The sequence below is a fragment of the Heterodontus francisci genome, chromosome 11, assembly GCF_036365525.1.
Source record: "Heterodontus francisci isolate sHetFra1 chromosome 11, sHetFra1.hap1, whole genome shotgun sequence".
Taxonomy (NCBI): Eukaryota; Metazoa; Chordata; class Chondrichthyes; order Heterodontiformes; family Heterodontidae; genus Heterodontus; species Heterodontus francisci.
Window position 1 is genome coordinate 64,853,300 of NC_090381.1, and position 17,838 is coordinate 64,871,137.

At 47.3% G+C, this 17,838-nt stretch overlaps 1 protein-coding gene across 1 annotated transcript in view; it reads left to right on the plus strand.

Moving 5' to 3' along the window:
• The first annotated feature begins 2,469 nt into the window (after nucleotides 1–2,469).
• slc33a1 (solute carrier family 33 member 1) overlaps nucleotides 2,470–17,838 on the plus strand; it is a 40,761-nt gene continuing 25,392 nt past the window's right edge. The window contains exons 1-2 of the mRNA XM_068042220.1: nucleotides 2,470–2,587; nucleotides 11,574–12,378. Of these exons, the coding sequence (XP_067898321.1) occupies nucleotides 11,628–12,378 (751 nt within the window). The 5' untranslated portion in view covers nucleotides 2,470–2,587; nucleotides 11,574–11,627. The remainder of the gene's footprint in view (nucleotides 2,588–11,573; nucleotides 12,379–17,838) is intronic.

Sequence of the window (17,838 nt, forward strand, 5' to 3'; positions counted from 1 at the left end):
GGTGACAGTGGATGAAGGCCCGGCTGTCTCCAGCAGGGCATGGGTGAAGGTGGGTGAGGGCATGCGAGTCTCTAGCAGGATGCAGGGATACTGGGCATGGGTCCGCCTTTCCCAGCAGCCTGTGCGTGAGGCTGGATGAGGACCCGCCTGACTCCAGCAGGCAGGGGGTGAGGGCCCGGCTGCTCCAGCAGGATATGGGTGATAGTAAGGGCCCGGCTGTCTCCAGCAGGCTGTGGGTGACAGCGGGTGAGGGCCCAGCTGTCTCCAGCAGTAAAGGCCTGCTCGGGTCTGCAAAAAAAAATCCGACCCGAGCTCAACAGAACAACATCCAACCCGAGCCCGACCCGGCCTGAGTCCTTCCATTTTTTCCCGCACCCGACCCGACCATCAGTTAACTTACCTTCCATTTTCCACTTTCTTGCTGATCTGCACAAACTTAAGTGCAACCCAACCCAACCCAAACCCGAACCCAACATGTCGTCGGGACCCGTTGGGTTCAGGTCGGGTAGCAGGCCTTTATCCAGCAAGCTGTGGGTGGGGCCCCGCCTGTCTCCAGCAGGCTGTGGATGACAATGGGTTAGATCCCAGCTGTCTCCAGCAGGCTGGAGCCCATTTGTCTCCAGCGGGCTGTGAGTGAGAGTGGGTGAGGGCCCACCTGTCTCCAGCTGGCTATGGCTGACAGCGGGTGAGGGCCCAGCTATGTCCAGCAGGCTGTGGATGAGGGTAGGCCTGTCTCCAGCAGGCTGAGGTTGACAGTGGGTGAGGGCCCAGCTGCCTCCTGAGGGCTCAGGGGGAGAGTGGGTGAGGGCCCTCTGCCTCCTGAGGGCTCTGGGGGAGAGTGGGTGAGGGCCCAGCTGCCTCCTGAGGGCTCTGGGGGGGAGTGGGTGAGGGCCCAGCTGCCTCCTCAGGGCTCTGGGGGAGAGTGGGTGAGGGCCCGGCTGCCTCCAGCGGGCTCTGGAGGAGAGTGTGAGGGCCCAGCTGCCTCCAGCAGGCAGTGGGTGAGAGTGGGTGAGGGCCCAGCTGCCCCCAGCGAGCTGTGGGTGAGGGCCCGGCTGCCTCCAACAGGCTGTGGGGGAGGGCCCGGCTGCCACCAGCGGGCTGTGGGGGAGGGCCCGACTGCCTCCAGCGGGCTCTGGGGAGAGTGTGTGAGGGCCCGGCTACCTCCAGGTGGCTGTGGGTCTGGGCCCGGCTGCCTCCAACAGGCTGTAGGGGAGGGCCCGGCTGCCACCAGCGGGCTGTGGGGAGGGCCTGGCTGCCTCCAGTAAGCTGTGGGTGAGGGCCCGGCTGCCTCCAGCGGGCTCTGGGGAGAGTGTGTGAGGGCCCGGCTGCCTCCAGCGGGCTGTAGGTCTGGGCCTGGCAGCCTCCAACAGGCTGTGGGGGAGGGCCCGGCTGCCACCAGCGGGCTGTGGGGGAGGGCCCGGCTGCCTCCAGCGGGCTGTGGGTGAGAGTTTGTGAAGGCCCGACTGCCTCCAGTAGGCAGTAGGTGAGAGTCTGTGAGGGCCCGGCTGCCTCCTGAGGGCTCTGGGGGATAGTGGGTGAGGGCCCGGCTGCCTCCAGCGGGCTCTGGGGAGAGTGTGTGAGGGCCCGGCTGCCTCCAGCGGGCTGTAGGTCTGGGCCTGGCAGCCTCCAACAGGCTGTGGGGGAGGGCCCGGCTGCCACCAGCGGGCTGTGGGGGAGGGCCCGGCTGCCTCCAGCGAGCTGTGGGTGAGGGCCCGGCTGCCTCCAGCGGGCTCTGGGGAGAGTGTGTGAGGGCCCGGCTGCCTCCAGCGGGCTGTAGGTCTGGGCCTGGCAGCCTCCAACAGGCTGTGGGGGAGGGCCCGGCTGCCACGAGCGGGCTGTGGGGGAGGGCCCGGCTGCCTCCAGCAAGCAGTGGGTGAGAGTGTGTGAGGGCCCGGCTGCCTCCTGAGGGCTCTGGGGGATAGTGGGTGAGGGCCCGGCTGCCTCCAGCGGGCTCTGGGGAGTGTGTGTGAGGGCCCAGCTGCCTCCAGCGGGCTCTGGGGAGAGTGTGTGAGGGCCCGGCTGCCTCCAGCGGGCTCTGGGTGAGGGCCAGGCTGCCTCCAGCGGGCTCTGGGGAGAGTGTGTGAGGGCCCGGCTGCCTCCAGCGGGCTGTGGGTGAGGGCCCAGCTGCCTCCAGTGGGCTGTGGGTAAGGGCCTGGCTGCCTCCAGCGGGCTGTGGGTGAGAGTGTGTGAGGGCCTGGCTGCCTCCAGCAGGCTGTGAGTGAGAGTGGGTGAGGGTCCGGCTGTCTCCAGTGGGCTGTGGGTGAGGGCCCGGCTGCCACCAGCAGGCTGTGGGTGAGGACACTGCTGCCTCCAGCAGGCTATGGGTGAGAGCCCGACTGCCTCCAGCAGGCTGTGGGTGAGAGTGGGTGAGGGCCCGACTGCCTCCAGCAGGCTGTGGGTGAGGACTGCTGCCTCCAGCAGGCTGCGAGTAACAGTAGGTGAGGACACTGCTGCCTCCAGCAGGCTGTGGACCGATCAGTATCAGCCACGTCACTGCTCTCCGTTGTCTTGCGCTGCCATAGAGGGAGGAGCCGGAGCCAGGGTCAGAAACAAGATTCAGTAGCAGCATCAGGAACGGCTGTGGCGGGTGAGTGGGTCGCTTTTTCAGCTTCAGGCAGCCGGGTTGAGGAGTGCGAGCGGGTGGACGGGTTCACACCGCTGGTCCCGGGTAATGAGAAGGGCGGCCTGGCCGGTGTGTCAGGGCCTTCCGCCAAGTGGGGAAGGGGTTTTGCTGCTCGGGCAGAGCTTGGCCTTTTACTAGGCTAATGCTTTTTTCCCAGCAAGGACCTGACGCTAAAATCTATTCGTTGTCCCATAAGAAAGGCAGGCACTGGCAGTTGAACCGCCGCTGCCGCCTCATTAACAGGGAGTCGGTGAATTGGGCAGGCTCACGTGGTTATGGGTCTGCTGTTTTATTCTGTGTCTGTAATGAGTGAGGCTGCCTGGACCTTAAATCAGAATATCACCAGATAGGATAATAATGAGATTTGAAAAAAATTGTGTTTACATAATAAAGATTTCTTTACCCCTACATTAGGAAACTGTAGTTGCAGACAAGTGACCAAAGAGAGAGGCCTTGTATATGGTGTTTTCCTTAGTCATTGCACTTCATAACACTGTGAAACCAGTTTGGTACAAAGTACATTGTTTAAAAATATTTTCCTGTACAATATATTGTGCAAGGGTGAAATAAATAATAGTTCTGTAATTTAATCCATGTGTTTGGTCGTCTAAACATCTTAATCACATAGATTAGCATGCCAGAACTTTGAGATTAATTTAGTTTTATTCAGTTTACAACTGTCTAACCAAAGTTATACTAATATTTAATAGGCTTATATTAAATTAAATGTTGAGTATCATGTGACTTTCGAAAGTGTCTGTGAATTACTGTATGTGTATGTACATAAATTCTAGTATTGGCAATACAAAAGACATTAATATTCTCATGAAGTTCATAACATATTAAGATCCAGTAAAAAGCAAGTGTTGATAACTGCAGATTTGATATTGATTGTGATCTGTTCAAGGTTTGTGTTCTTGCAGTTTATAATGTCTGAACCCTTCAGTTACATTGTTATAATTGACACCTAAATGACTTTCAATATAAAAAAAGAGTTGCTGCTTATTGTGAATTGGTGCCAAGTGTTCATGTGCATTTACTGAAGTAAGGTAGTTTTACGTGACTTAACTTGCTCCAATGGCTTAGAATCATTCTTCATTTATTGTTTTTGTGATTCTTTTTCATTAAAATCATGGAATAATACAGCACAGAAGGTGGCCATTTGGCCCCTTTAGTGTGCTGTCTCTTTTAAAGTGCTGTCTAATTAGTCCCACAGCCCTGATCTTTTCCCATAGCCTGGCAAATGTATCCTTTTCAAGTATTTGTCCAAATTTTTTTTCAGTTTTTTTGAACCTGCTATAAACCAACTCCCCCTCCCCCTTTTTGCAGGCACTCTAGTCTGGTTCATTACAACATAAATAGTTTTTTTTCCTTATTTAGCATCTGGTACTTTTGCTAATTGCCTCAAATCTGTGTCCTCTGGTTACTGACATTGGAAACAGTTTTTCCTTATCTATTCTTATCAAAACTGTTCAAGATTTTGAGCACCTCTATCAAATCTCCCTTGACCTTCTGTGCTTGAAGGAGAACAACCCTAGTTTCTCTAATCTATGTGTAACTGAAGTCTTTCGTCCCTGGTACTATCCTAGTAAATCTCCTCTGCAACCCTTCCAAGGCCTTGAAATCCTTACTAAGGTGCGGTGCCTAGAATTAGCCACAATACTCCAGCTGGGACTTATCTGGTATCCTATAGGCATAACTTCCTTGCTTTTGTACTCTATGCCTCTATTAATAAAATCAAGGATCCTTTTTAACAGCCTTCTTAATTTGTCTTTCCACTTTTAAAAACTTGTGTACGTAAACCTCCAGGTGTCTCTGATCCTGCTCGTCTTTTACAATTGTACCATTTGGTTTATGTTGCGTCGTCTCATTCTTCCTACCAAATTGAATTACTTCATACTGCTTTGCATTGAATTTTATCTGTGTCTTCCCATTTCACCAGTCTGTCTATGACCACCTGAAATAAGAACAGAAAGTACTGGAAACAATCAGGTTTGACAGCATCTGTGGAGAGAGAAACAGAGTTAACGTTTCAGGTCTGTGACCTTTCATCTGAACATCGCAGACCTGAAACGTTAACTCTGTTTCTCTCTCCACAGATGCTGCCAGACCTGCTGAGCATTTCCAGCACATTCATTTTTATTTCACATTTCTAGCATCTGCAGTATTTTGCTTTTATGATCACTTGATGTCTGTTTCTATCGTCATCATATTTACCACATTTCAGTTTTGTGTTCTCTGCAATCCTTGAAATTATGCCCTTTATACTCAAATCCAGGTAATTAACGTGTAAAAAGAGCAGTGGTCCCAACACTGACGCCTGGGAAACACGATTGAACACTTCCCTCCAGTCTGAAAAACAACTGTCACCATTACTGTTTTCTGTCCCTTAGCCAATTTCTTATCCACACAGCAATTGCCCCTTTAATGTGCTTCAATTTTGCTAACAAGTCGGTTATGTGGTACTTTATCAAACCCCTTTTGAAAGTCCATATATGCAACATTAACTGCACTACCTTCATCCACCCTTGGTTACTTCAGCAAATAACTCAATCAAGTTAGTCAAACATTATTTGCCTTTAATACATCTTTGCTGGTTTTCATGTATTAACCCATATTTTTTTCCAAGTGCCATTTAATTTTGTCTGTAAGCTTACCCACCACTGACAGTGTGTTGATTGGCCTGTAATTGCTGAGTTTATCCCTCTCCCCTTTTTTTGAATGAGGGTGTAACATTTGCAATCCTCCAGTCCTCTGGCAATGTGGACAGAGCCTCTACTCTCTCCACCCTTACTTCCCTCAGCAACGTAAGATGCACCATTCGAACCAGATGCCAACCTTTTAAGTACCTCCTTTATGTATTTTTATCCTATCCATTTTCTCTGCTCAACCCAGGAGCCATCTTAGAAAATCCCGAGGAAGCTCCCTTGCTGCTCAACTCTATCCATGGCCATCTGCTCCCATTCTTAGTGTTTTCTCCCCCAATCTACCCTCTTAAACTGTTTAAACTCCCCTGACTCTTTAATCAGTTCATTTTAGCCCTAACTACAAGCTAACAGCTAGTTTAGGTTACCTGGGCCCACTGCCCTCCCCCAGCCATACCTGCTGTTTGTTTTCTCAATGAAATTGAATGAAATCCAGACGAAACTGCAAAGTACAGCTGGTGATACTTTGATCTCCGATCCTGCTGTCTACACCGTCCGGAGTGTCCGCGGCGTGCGGTACGTCCATTGCAGAGAAGAAGGAGCAGCGGTACCCTAAGGAAATAAGTATCACAGAGGGGAAGCTCTGAACCCGCAAATAGCCACGACCGGCTCCTCGGCCGCAACTTCAAAGCGCCCGCGGGAGATGGCTCGGAGAGCATCTGCAGCGCATTGTCGGCAATGCTGGTACCGGCGCCCGAGGATGTCGCTCACCTCCAAAGGACGCGGATGAGCTTTCCAGGCGTCGATGGTGGGAACTGAGGAAATGGCTTATTACCTGCATCCCCTTTCCCCCCCCTCCCACTTCCCCTTCCCAGCTCCACACGCTCAGCTCAACCCCCCCCCCTGCACCCCCCCACCCCCTTACAGCCCCCTTCCCAGCTCCCCCTCGCACCCCCTTCCCTCCACCCCTCCCCCTCGCACCCCCTCCTCCCATCAGCATCCTCCTACACCTGTGTAGGGGCCCTAACAACCCTTGTGGGCGTCTCGGGAGAGACCAAGGCTAAGGGAGTAAACCCTAAAAGAAAATCCGGAGCGGAACCCCGTAGGCGGTCATGTGTCACCTTTGGCATGTTTCCGGCAGTTCCTGCAGCCACACTGGTGCCAAACGTCGTGCTCTGCACTCCTTTGGACCCCACCAGAAAGGCCGAGAGGGGGGTTTTGACGCTTGGGCAACTCTCAACCTCCATACATTCGCCGAGGCATGCGCCATGGAGAGGTCACTCCATAGTCGCCTCGCAGCGACTGAAACAACACGGAAGGCAGCAGTTACGGGTTATAAGTCCAGCTCAATTGGCGTAGAGATTGGGCACCACGGGTTGCCTTTGTCGGTGGGAGAGGTCATCGCACCTCACTGGACAGCTACCGCCCGCCTCAAACCGGGCAGCCCCTGGTCAATAAGGTTCTGTCCCGCCACAGTCCACCTGCTTCAATGGGTGCTTGGAGCTCAGGGTCACTGCCCGAAAAGTGGACTGCAACACCGCACCAAACAACATGAAAAAAGGAAAGAAGGTACCAGCCCTTCGCTTTGCAAGCTGGAACGTCAGAACTATGTGTCCTGGCCTGTCGGAAGACCTTGTACAAATCAACGATTCTCGGAAGACCGCCATCATTAACAACGAGCTCAGCAGACTCAATGTAGACATTGCAGCACTTCAGGAGACACGCCTCCCCGCGAGTGGATCTCTAGCAGAGCAAGACTACACCTTCTTCTGGCAGGGCAGAGATCCTGAAGAACCACGACAGCATGGAGTGGGCTTTGCCATCAGAAACTCCTTGCTCAGCATGATAGAGCCTCCCTCAAATGGCTCGGAACGCATACTGTCCATCCGACTGCTCACCACCTCTGGTCCAGTACACCTACTCAGCATCTATGCTCCAACACTCTGCTCCCCACCTGAAGCTAAAGACCAGTTCTACGAGGAACTCCATAATATCATTAGTAGCATCCCCAACACCGAACGCCTGTTCCTGCTGGGACACTTTAATGCCAGGGTTGGGGCCGACCATGACTCATGGCCCTCCTGCCTTGGGCGCTATGGCGTTGGAAGGATGAATGAGAATGGACAGAGACTGCTTGAGTTGTGTACCTATCATAACCTCTGCATCACCAACTCGTTCTTTCACACTAAACCGTGTCACCAGGTTTCATGGAGGCACCCAAGATCATGTCGTTGGCACCAGCTAGACCTCATCGTCACAAGGCGAGCCTCCTTTAAACAGTGTTCAAATCACACGCAGCTTCCACAGTGCAGACTGCGACACCGACCACTCCCTAGTGTGCAGCAAGGTTAGACTCAGACCAAAGAAGTTGCATCATTCCAAGCAGAAGGGCCACCCGTGCATCAACACAAGCAGAATTTCTTATCCACAGCTGTTACAAAAATTTCTAAACACACTTGTAACAGCCCTTCAAAACATTCCCACAGGGGATGCTGAGACCAAGTGGGCCCACATCAGAGACGCCATCTGTGAGTCAGCTTTGACCACCTACGGCAAACATGCGAAGAGGAATGCAGACTGGTTTCCATCTTACTTTGAAGAGCTGGAACCTGTCATAGCCGCTAAGCGCATTGCACTGTTGAACTACAAGAATGCCCCCAGCGAGTTAACATCCGTAGCACTTAAAGCAGCCAGAAGCACTGCACAAAGAACAGCCAGGCGCTGCGCAAATGACTACTGGCAACACCTAAGCAGTCATATTCAGCTGGCCTCAGACACCGGAAACATCAGAGGAATGTATGATGACATGAAGAGAGCTTCTGGGCCAACCATCAAGAAGATCGCCCCCATCAAATCTAAATCAGAGGGGACACAATCACTGACCAACGCAAGCAAATAGACCGCTGCGTTGAGCACTACCTAGGACTGTACTCCAGGGAGAATGTTGTCACTGAGACTGCCCTCAATGCAGCCCAGTCTCTGCCAGTCATGGATGAGCTGGACATACAGCCAACAAAATCAGAACTCAGTGATGCCATTGATTCTCTAGCCAGCGGAAAAGCCCCTGGGAAGGACAGCATTACCCCTGAAATAATCAAGAGTGCCAAGCCTGCTATACTCTCAGCACTACATGAACTGCTTTGCCTGTGCTGGGACGAGGGAGCAGTACCTCAGGACATGCGCGATGTCAATATCATCACCCTCTATAAAAACAAAGGTGACCGCGGTGACTGCAACAACTACCGTGGAATCTCCCTGCTCAGCATAGTGGGGAAAGTCTTTGCTCGAGTCGCTTTAAACAGGCTCCAGAAGCTGGCTGAGCGCGTCTACCCTGAGGCACAGTGTGGCTTTCGAGCAGAGAGATCGACCATTGGCATGCTGTTCTCCCTTCGTCGGATACAGGAGAAATGCTGCGAACAACAGATGCCCCTCTACGTTGCTTTCATTGATCTCACCAAAGCCTTTGACCGCGTCAGCAGACGTGGTCTCTTCAGACTACTAGAAAAGATTGGATGCCCACCAAAGCTACTAAGTATCATCACCTCATTCCATGACAATATGAAAGGCACAATTCTACATAGCGGCACCTCATCAGACCCCTTTCCTATCCTGAGTGGCGTGAAACAGGGCTGTGTTCTCGCACCCACACTTTTTGGGATTTTCTTCTCCCTGCTGCTTTCACATGCGTTCAAGTCCTCTGAAGAAGGAATTTTCCTCCACACAAGATTAGGGGGCAGGTTGTTCAACCTTGCCCGTCTAAGAGCGAAGTCCAAAGTACGGAAAGTCCTCATCAGGGAACTCCTCTTTGCTGACGATGCTGCTTTAACATCTCACACTGAAGAGTGTCTGCAGAGTCTCATCGACAGGTTTGCGGCTGCCTGCAATGAATTTGGCCTAACCTTCAGCCTCAAGAAAACGAACATCATGGGACAGGACGTCAGAAATGCTCCATCCATCAATATTGGCGACCACGCTCTGGAAGTGGTTCAAGAGTTCACCTACCTAGGCTCAACTATCACCAGTAACCTGTCCCTAGATGCAGAAATCAACAAGCGCATGGGAAAGGCTTCCACTGCTATGTCCAGATTGGCCAAGAGAGTGTGGGAAAATGGCGCACTGACTCGGAACACAAAAGTCCGAGTGTATCAAGCCTGTGTCAAGCGAGGCCTGGACAACGTATGTCAGCCAAGAGCGACGTCTCAATTCATTCCATCTTTGCTGCCTCCGGAGAATACTTGGCATCAGGTGGCAGGACCGTATCTTCAATACAGAAGTCCTCGAGACGGCCAACATCCCCAGCTTATACACACTACTGAGTCAGCGGCGCTTGAGATGGCTTGGCCATGTGAGCCGCATGGAAGATGGCAGGATCCCCAAAGACACATTGTACAGCGAGCTCGCCACTGGTATCAGACCCACCGGCCATCCATGTCTCCGCTTTAAAGACGTCTGCAAACGCGACATGAAGTCCTGTGACATTGATCACAAGTTGTGGGAGTCAGTTGCCAGCGTTTGCCAGAGCTGGCGGGCAGCCATAAAGGCGGAGCTAAAGTGTGGCGAGTCGATAAGACTTGGCAGTTGGCAGGAAAAAAGACAGAAGCGCAAGGGGAGAGCCAACTGTGTAACAGCCCCGACAAACAAATTTTTCTGCAGCACCTGTGGAAGAGCCCGTCACTCTAGAATTGGCCTTTATAGCCACTCCAGGCGCTGCTCCACAAACCACTGACCACGTCCAGGCGCTTGCCCATTGTCTCTCGAGATAAGGAGGCCAAAGAAGAATTTTCTCTACTGCCTCCTCCTTCACTGTGACATTGGAAGCATCCTCTTTTAGTGAAGACAGATATAAAGTATTCATTTGGTATCCCAGCCATGCCTTCTGTCTCCATAAGAAGATATCCTTTTTGGTCCCTAATTCGCCTTCCTTTGGCTACCCTTTTACTATTTGTATTTTTCAGTTTAAAACCACCTTCTCACCATTTATAACTTTCAGCCAGTGCAAAAAATTCCAGCACATGTAATTCAGTGGAAATTCAAATTTTGTATTAAATTGAACATGTTAAGACATTTCAAAATAGGAACAGTACAAATTAGAGGTTGCAAGACAGACAGGAACAGATGGATTATCCAAAAGCGCGTCAAGAGGGGCAGGGAATACTTACCTGATTAAAGAGAATTGACAATCAAGCTAAAAGGGTATCCCAACAGCCTTGGAAAAATTAAGAGCATATATAATCTGGGCCTCTAACAATTTCTTTTTATTCTCACAGGAGGGATTTCTGAGAATGGAACCGAAACTGTCATTGCCCCTTTTGAACCATCAGATCTCCCTCACCTCCGCTGTGTTCCCATGTCTGCCCATTTTGCACCCTCGAGAACCCCATCACCACTTTGCACATTGTCCGCTGATTTCTGTCTTTATGCTGCTGCCTTACAATTATGATGGAAAATTGCAGGCTGAGAGGTGTGCAATTACCTGGTGTGCTCCTAGCACGTCCAAATGTGGGATGCAGAAAATGTACAATTTATTACTCCATTAATGAGTTTGCTAACTTAAAAGTCTTTAATTTAAAAAAAATCCATAAACAAATGACTTCATAATTACTCAAGTTTTATAGTTTATGCCATTTCCAAGATTCTGAAGTCTAAAAAAAATGTTTCAGGAGGAAAGTATTTTTAAACAAAATACTGGAATTACGATTAAATATACACTTTAAATTCTTTAAGTAAACAGCTATGGGTTTGCATTCATACAATCTTTTCTAACTATCAACAAAGAAATCATGATAACAGGTGCTGCTGTTCACAAGTATTGTCTATCATGATTTGTTGAGACAACAGTATGTGTTATTATAAATAAGTACCAGTGTTATATAACTTTGTTCTTTTCTCTTCTTGAGACATGGGTTCAAACCAGTTCTGATAGAGATAGTTGCTTTTTCCTGGTTTATGGAGAAGTCGATGTAAAATTAGTTTTGATGATTCTTGGTTTCCTGTGCATTTCAATTTAGAAATGAATAACTTGAAATTCAGTTATTTCATTGAGTTACTGTATGGAGATTGAAATACTACACAGACGAAGCAGAAGTGCTTTCCTGAGGTAAAGGCGTATTAGAGTGGTGTAGAGAAAAGCTTTAGTTATGAGCTAGGAAATTATTAACTAAAATGGAAAATGTTCTTGAACATGCAGAAATTATTTGTGATCTATGTAAAGAGCTTCTAGAAACATTTGACTGCCCAGTAAAGGTAACTTTTTTTTGTTTGAGCATTGATTAAAAACTAATTTTCTTCACTATTTTTGTTTTTAGGCTCCAAATGTGATGCGTTGATTGAAGAACTGAGCCCTGGTCTTCAGATCTGACATGCTGTCATCAGATATACCCAAAGAACGCAGCAGGCAACGTATTCAAAATCCCCTTGAAGTTTGGCGCATGCAACATGATGTGTGGAACCATGAGACCAATTTGGAAATGGATGAAAGCAAAGGCTTATTAAAATACCATGACCATGGATTAGCTGAACCTGATCATAAAATAGTCCTTAAAAATGATTTAAATAATGTTTTATTGCTCTTATTCCTTTATGTCTTGCAGGGAATTCCACTTGGTTTGGCTGGGAGCATCCCACTTATACTACAAAGCAAAAATGTTAGTTATTCGGACCAAGCTATTTACAGCTTTGTGTTTTGGCCCTTCAGTCTAAAACTGTTGTGGGCACCCTTAGTGGATGCTGCTTATTTCCCAAACTTTGGGCGAAGAAAATCTTGGCTGGTGCCAACTCAGTATTTTTTGGGGCTTTTTATGCTTTGTCTGTCATTTGAAGTGGATGCATTACTGAAAAGTGATGAACACACTAGTCCCAATATTATTAAACTCACAGTTGTATTTTTTATGTTTGGGTTCCTGGCTGCTACTCAGGATATAGCAGTGGATGGCTGGGCATTAACTATGTTATCCAAAGAAAATGTAGGACTTGCTTCTACTTGCAATTCTGTTGGACAGACAGCAGGGTACTTTTTGGGTAATGTACTCTTCTTGGCACTGGAATCAGCAGAGTTCTGCAATACGTATCTACGCTTTCAATCTCAACCAACTGGAATTGTTACTCTTTCAGGTAAAGTGCTGAAGATTTGATTTTTAAAATTGTTTAGCTTTCAATATTGAATTTCTTTGGAAAGCATTTATGCTAAAATCAGTGTTGCTATATTCCAGTTCTAAATGCATTGAAACATTTTATGCCTGGCTTTGTCTTTAACAAAATCCATTTTACAAAAGTCAGTATTTACCTGCAGTACCCGTTCGGCTTTGAGGTGGTGCTGTTTGTGGCCTTGGTATTTACGGTGTTAAAAGTCCTGTCCACTTTCAAACATTTGATGACTAGTCTGCATGCAGTTCCAATGTAAAAACATTGGGTGGCAGCAGTTATTGCAGGATCACAATATGTGGGTGAAAGTTTAGTGTTTTGTTGAAATGTATTTTGGAAGGGGAAAAAATGAGTATAACTCTGCTTCGCTAAAGTTAATATTTCCTTTGGCTGAATGTAAGATCAATTGTGCCGATCTGTAAAGTCAGCTTCACAAAATGTCCACCTGTGCTCCATGAATGGCCCAGCTGTAGAACTCTGCTGCCCAAACTCCAGTCAGGCTCCATAGCCCATTTGAATGAGTGTCTATTGAATCCCTCACCCTCCACTTATTAAGCTGGTTTGGCACTTTGTACCCACTTCAGCAGTTGACCCATCAACAGCAACTTCTGAAAACCCAGTAGACTTTTTTCCCAGGTCTACCCTCACCCAGTTTTTGTCGAGCTTCCCTGTGTTGCTAAGCTGAAGCATCATATCTTCATGGAGGGTCGCTACAGATCTGCTGACATGGACTGTGATTGACTCTTACTCTGTTCACTCTGCTGGCATCTTGCACCCGAGCAACAGTGAACACAATATCTCCCCCGTGAAAGAGCTCTAGGCACAATCTACCGTTTAGGTGTTTATCGACCCCCCCCCCCCCCCCCCCACCAAAAGTTTTTTTTTTATCACTTTTGCAACTCTCTGATCCGTTGACTAATGTGTTTGACCTTTTCCCTCACACTGAGCAGTTTGCTCCTTCCGCTCCCCCTGCTTGCTTGTGCTCCATCAATCCAATAAGGTAATTTATATCTGTATTTCAATAGCTAACAAGAATTGTTCTACTGGATATCAGCTGTAATAATTTTGCAGCCAAAATGTTAGTATGTCAACATTCTGCATTGCAAGAAGGGTCTCCAGACATTTTTGTCTGAGTCAACAGATTGTAATTTTAACTAAATGTATAATTATTTTGAAAATGGTATTTTTTTTTAAACTGAGATAAAGGCAAAAGTTGATTTTTGTCACAATATATTCCTCTCATACCTGTTCTTTCATTCTGGAACCTGAGATTTGAATCATAAAAGCTTACAGCACAGAAATAAGCCATCTGATCTATTGTATGTGTGCCAGCTCTTTGCTGGAGTAATCTAAAATCAATTCCACTGCTTTGTGCTTTTCCAATAGCCCTGTTTCTTCTTAAAACCTTTGTCCAATTTTCCGTTAAAAGATGTAATGGTCTCTGCCTCAACCACTTGCTGTGGCAAAACATTCCATACTCCAACAAACATCCATAAAGAAATATCTCGGTCTCTTATTTTCTGTCAATTTTAAATTGCTGATTTCTCATCACTGACAAACTATATTAAATTTGTCAAATACAACTTTCCATTACCATGCACAATTGTTCAATATCATCTATTAATAAACCCATATTCTCACTTCCATCATTACTTGTAAAAACCGATGCAAAATATTTAATATATTTCTCTAATACTTTCACCTTCCACAACTGGACTCGCTCCTTGAGAAGCTCAATTCTTAATTTTTTATAACCTTACAAATGCCCTTACTATTTGCTTTTATGCTACCTGCTGGGTATTTTTCATATTCACCTTTTAGCCTTCTAATCTCACTTTTCATCTCCTAACTGCACTTTCTGTGGTATTGTTAGCTGTAACTTTATTTTATGCCTCCTTTTTAGTCTCTGTTTAGTTAAACATCCATTCATCCTTGAAATTCTATGTTTTGATGCACCCCTTTTATGCCTTCTATCCATCCCCAATGTGAAGATCTCCCACTGTTTTCTAATCTTGCTCCTTAGTTAATTTGCATTAGATCCATTATCTCAAACAACTTTTCCTTTTTCCAATCCAGCACTCGTCTTTAATTTCTCATTATCCTTTTCTATTATTGCATTGAACTAAACAATTTTGTGGTTGCTATTTCACAGTTCTCCTATTCTCATATCAGTTAGTCGCCCCTTTTATTTATCAGAGCAAAATGAAACTATGCTTTATTTCTTGTTAGGCTAGAAGTATACTAGGAAACAGTGGGGAATGCTTTTGCAATGCATTCCAGACATGTAAAACTTTGTTTTGCATATCTCTCTACAGATTGCCATTGCTCAGAAACACTAATTCACATTGAAAACTGCACCATTTCCATTCCAATTTCTTAACTCTGTATGGATTCTTTTCTTATTACAACCCCCCCCCCCCCCCACCCCCCAACAACATCTTTATATTTTAGTACTGTGAGATTCCTTTAGTAACACTGCCACTCCATCCCCCTTCTTCCACCACCACTGCCATCTTCTGAAAATGTTAAAACCAAGAATTTAAGTGTTCACTTCTGTCCAAGCCTAAGCTGTCCCATTATAGCTCCACATCCCTCCAATTCCTCCATTTGTTTGAATGATCTGTGCATTGAGCTACATGCCACTCATTACTGACTCTGATTTGGTTGTTACATTCTCTTTCCTGTTATTTTCATTTGTTTATGTCCTTGTCTTTTCTACAGCAGTGTTTTCATCTCTCACTATCTCATGCCCTCTTCTTTGATAATTACTCAGTATTTTATGCTTGAATTTGAAGCAGAAGGCTTAGTTGAAATAGAGAAAAATATTATTCCAAGGACAGTTAAGGATCCGAAGTAACAAAAAGGTGGACAATCTCAATTCACTTTGTGCTGAGTCAAGCGTAAAATGCCTGTAATTGTACTTTGCATTTGTGAGTGTATAAGAATGATTATCAAAAAGAAAATATAAATGTTAAGCTGCCATAATGTGGGAGTGTCTCTAAGGCAAAAACATTAGGAAGACTGGGCTGCAGCTAACCTGTGCTAGATCCTACAGGATGCTTATATTATTGCTAGAAAGAGAATGTCCTTGATGGGTCAAAACAGAATCTATTTGATTGGAGTTATGAAACAATAAAGAAGCTGTTAGATGAGTTGGTGCATTTTCTAGGCCATCAAATAGTGAGGAGGAGATAGAGGAGCAGATTTGCAAATAAGAGAGTTGCAAGAACTATAAAGTAATGATAATGGGAGACTTTAACTACTCCAGTATTGAATGGGGTGTTCAGATAGAGGTAATACCCTTGTATTTTCAGTCAGCTGCATCCAATTTGTAGGATGGACTGGAATCGCTGGTCCTCATCTGCACCCAGCTCTCACTGCTGGCTTCAAGCGCCACACCCCGGCCTACCGTCTCAGCTGATGGGAGAAATGATGAACATGACACCTTTATCAAGAAAGACATCTGCCCAGGTGGTAACAGTCATGCAGAAGGATTCCAAGCAGCTCAAGTGACCGTGTTCTAGACCAAAGGCGTGCCACCCCATATTGCGTGGACTACGGTTGTTGATATACTAGCTATGGATAAAATAATAAGGGAAGGAGGGTCCCACAAGCCTTGGTCGGCAACCCACCTAGGAGAGGGAACCTCTGAATCCAAACCTACGGCTTGGAGACCTCGCTACCGCCATCCCAGTTCACTGGGCCACTACAGATGAGCTCCAGGCTTAAAGGGTGGGGTCGTTCAGCGCAAACTGTACTCCATCTTAAAGCACCACTGTGCAGGAAGGAAGGAAATCCATCCCAACTACAATTCAACAAGTAAGTCCTGTAGTGATGGGAAAGGGGTGAAAACGGCAGGTACAAGATGGCACTGGCAGCCGCAGTTCCAATTCTGCATGCAGGTGGCTTAGGATATTGTTCGTTTTAATGATGACCTACAGACAGCATCATCACCCAGTAGCACCCTGAGCAACCAAGCAGCCTTTTTGAAGGACAGCACTGCTTGCTCCTGAATTGAAGAGGGGCCTAGAAAAGGTGGCCGAAACAAATGCTCATCTCCCTACTACCCAGTTAGCTTGCCGTGGTCAACGGGCATCTCTTAATGCGGTCAAACTACAACAGAGAAGGAAATGCAAACTCCTAAGCTTGCTTTACAAGGTGGGAAAAGAAGAAAAATTGTGAAACTCGCCTGCTGGAACGTGAGAACAATGCTTGACTCTGGTGACAACCGCCGCACCCAACGACGCTCAGTCCTGGTGGCCCATGAGCTCACCAGATTAGACATTGATATAGCAGCCCTGAGGGAGGTCTGCTTTTCTGAACAAGGCAGCCTGACACAACACAACGCTGCCTACACCCTCTATTCGTCAGGTAGACTTCAAGGTGAACAACGCCTCTTTGGTGTGAGCTTCATGGTGAAGAAGGCTATCGCCACTAAACTTTCAAGCCTGCCAATCAGCCATTCCGAACGCATCATGTCCCTGCACCTCCTCCTCCAAGACCAGCAATATGCAACTCTCACAGCGTTTATGCTCCAACCCTGAATGCTAACCCAGCTGACAAAGATAAGTTCTACACAGATCTCCATGAACTCATCCAGAATGCCCCTCCCAAGGACAAAATTGTCGTCCTTGGCGATTTCAATGGTTGAGTGGGCCGTGACAGCCTGGCATGGAAAGGAGTGCGAGGAAACCATGGAGTTGGAAACTGCAATAAAATCAGATGTTTACTGTTGGAACACTGTGCAGTAAAGCAGCTGTCCATAACCAACACCTTCTTTCAACAAAAAGACCACATGCATGCATCCCCGCTCTAAACACTGGCACCTGAAGGATGTCCTGCATACTAGAGTCATGCCCAGTGCTGACTGTCATACAGACCACCAGCTCATTCATTCAAAGCTGAACTTACACTTCAAGCCTAAGCCCAAGAACAGGCCTAGAGACAACCCATCAAAGAAATTGAGTCAGCAACCTGCAAGCCTCGTCTTGCAGAAATGGATATCAAGCAACCTTCCAGACTGGACTGGGACATCCTGATCTCACTGTTGATTCCAGAAGACCTCTGGGAACACATCAAAGCTGCAGTACTGGATACTTCCAATAGAGTCATGCACCAAGAAGAATAGGGACTGGTTTGATGAAAACGACAAGGAAATTCAAGGTCTGTTAAAAATAAAAAGGTCTGATCATCATGCTCAGCTGGCCAGCCAAGAGAAAAAGACAACCTACTGTCAAGCATGCAGTAAACTGAGGAACATCCAAAATGACTTGTGGATCGCACTTGTGGAAAAACTCAACTGTACGCTAATACTGGCGACATAAGTTTCTATGAAGCACTAAAATCTGTCTATGGACCAGCACATCAAACCCAAAACTCCTTGAGCGCCTGTGTCAAGACCCTACGCACCGACAAGTAATCAGTCCTGAA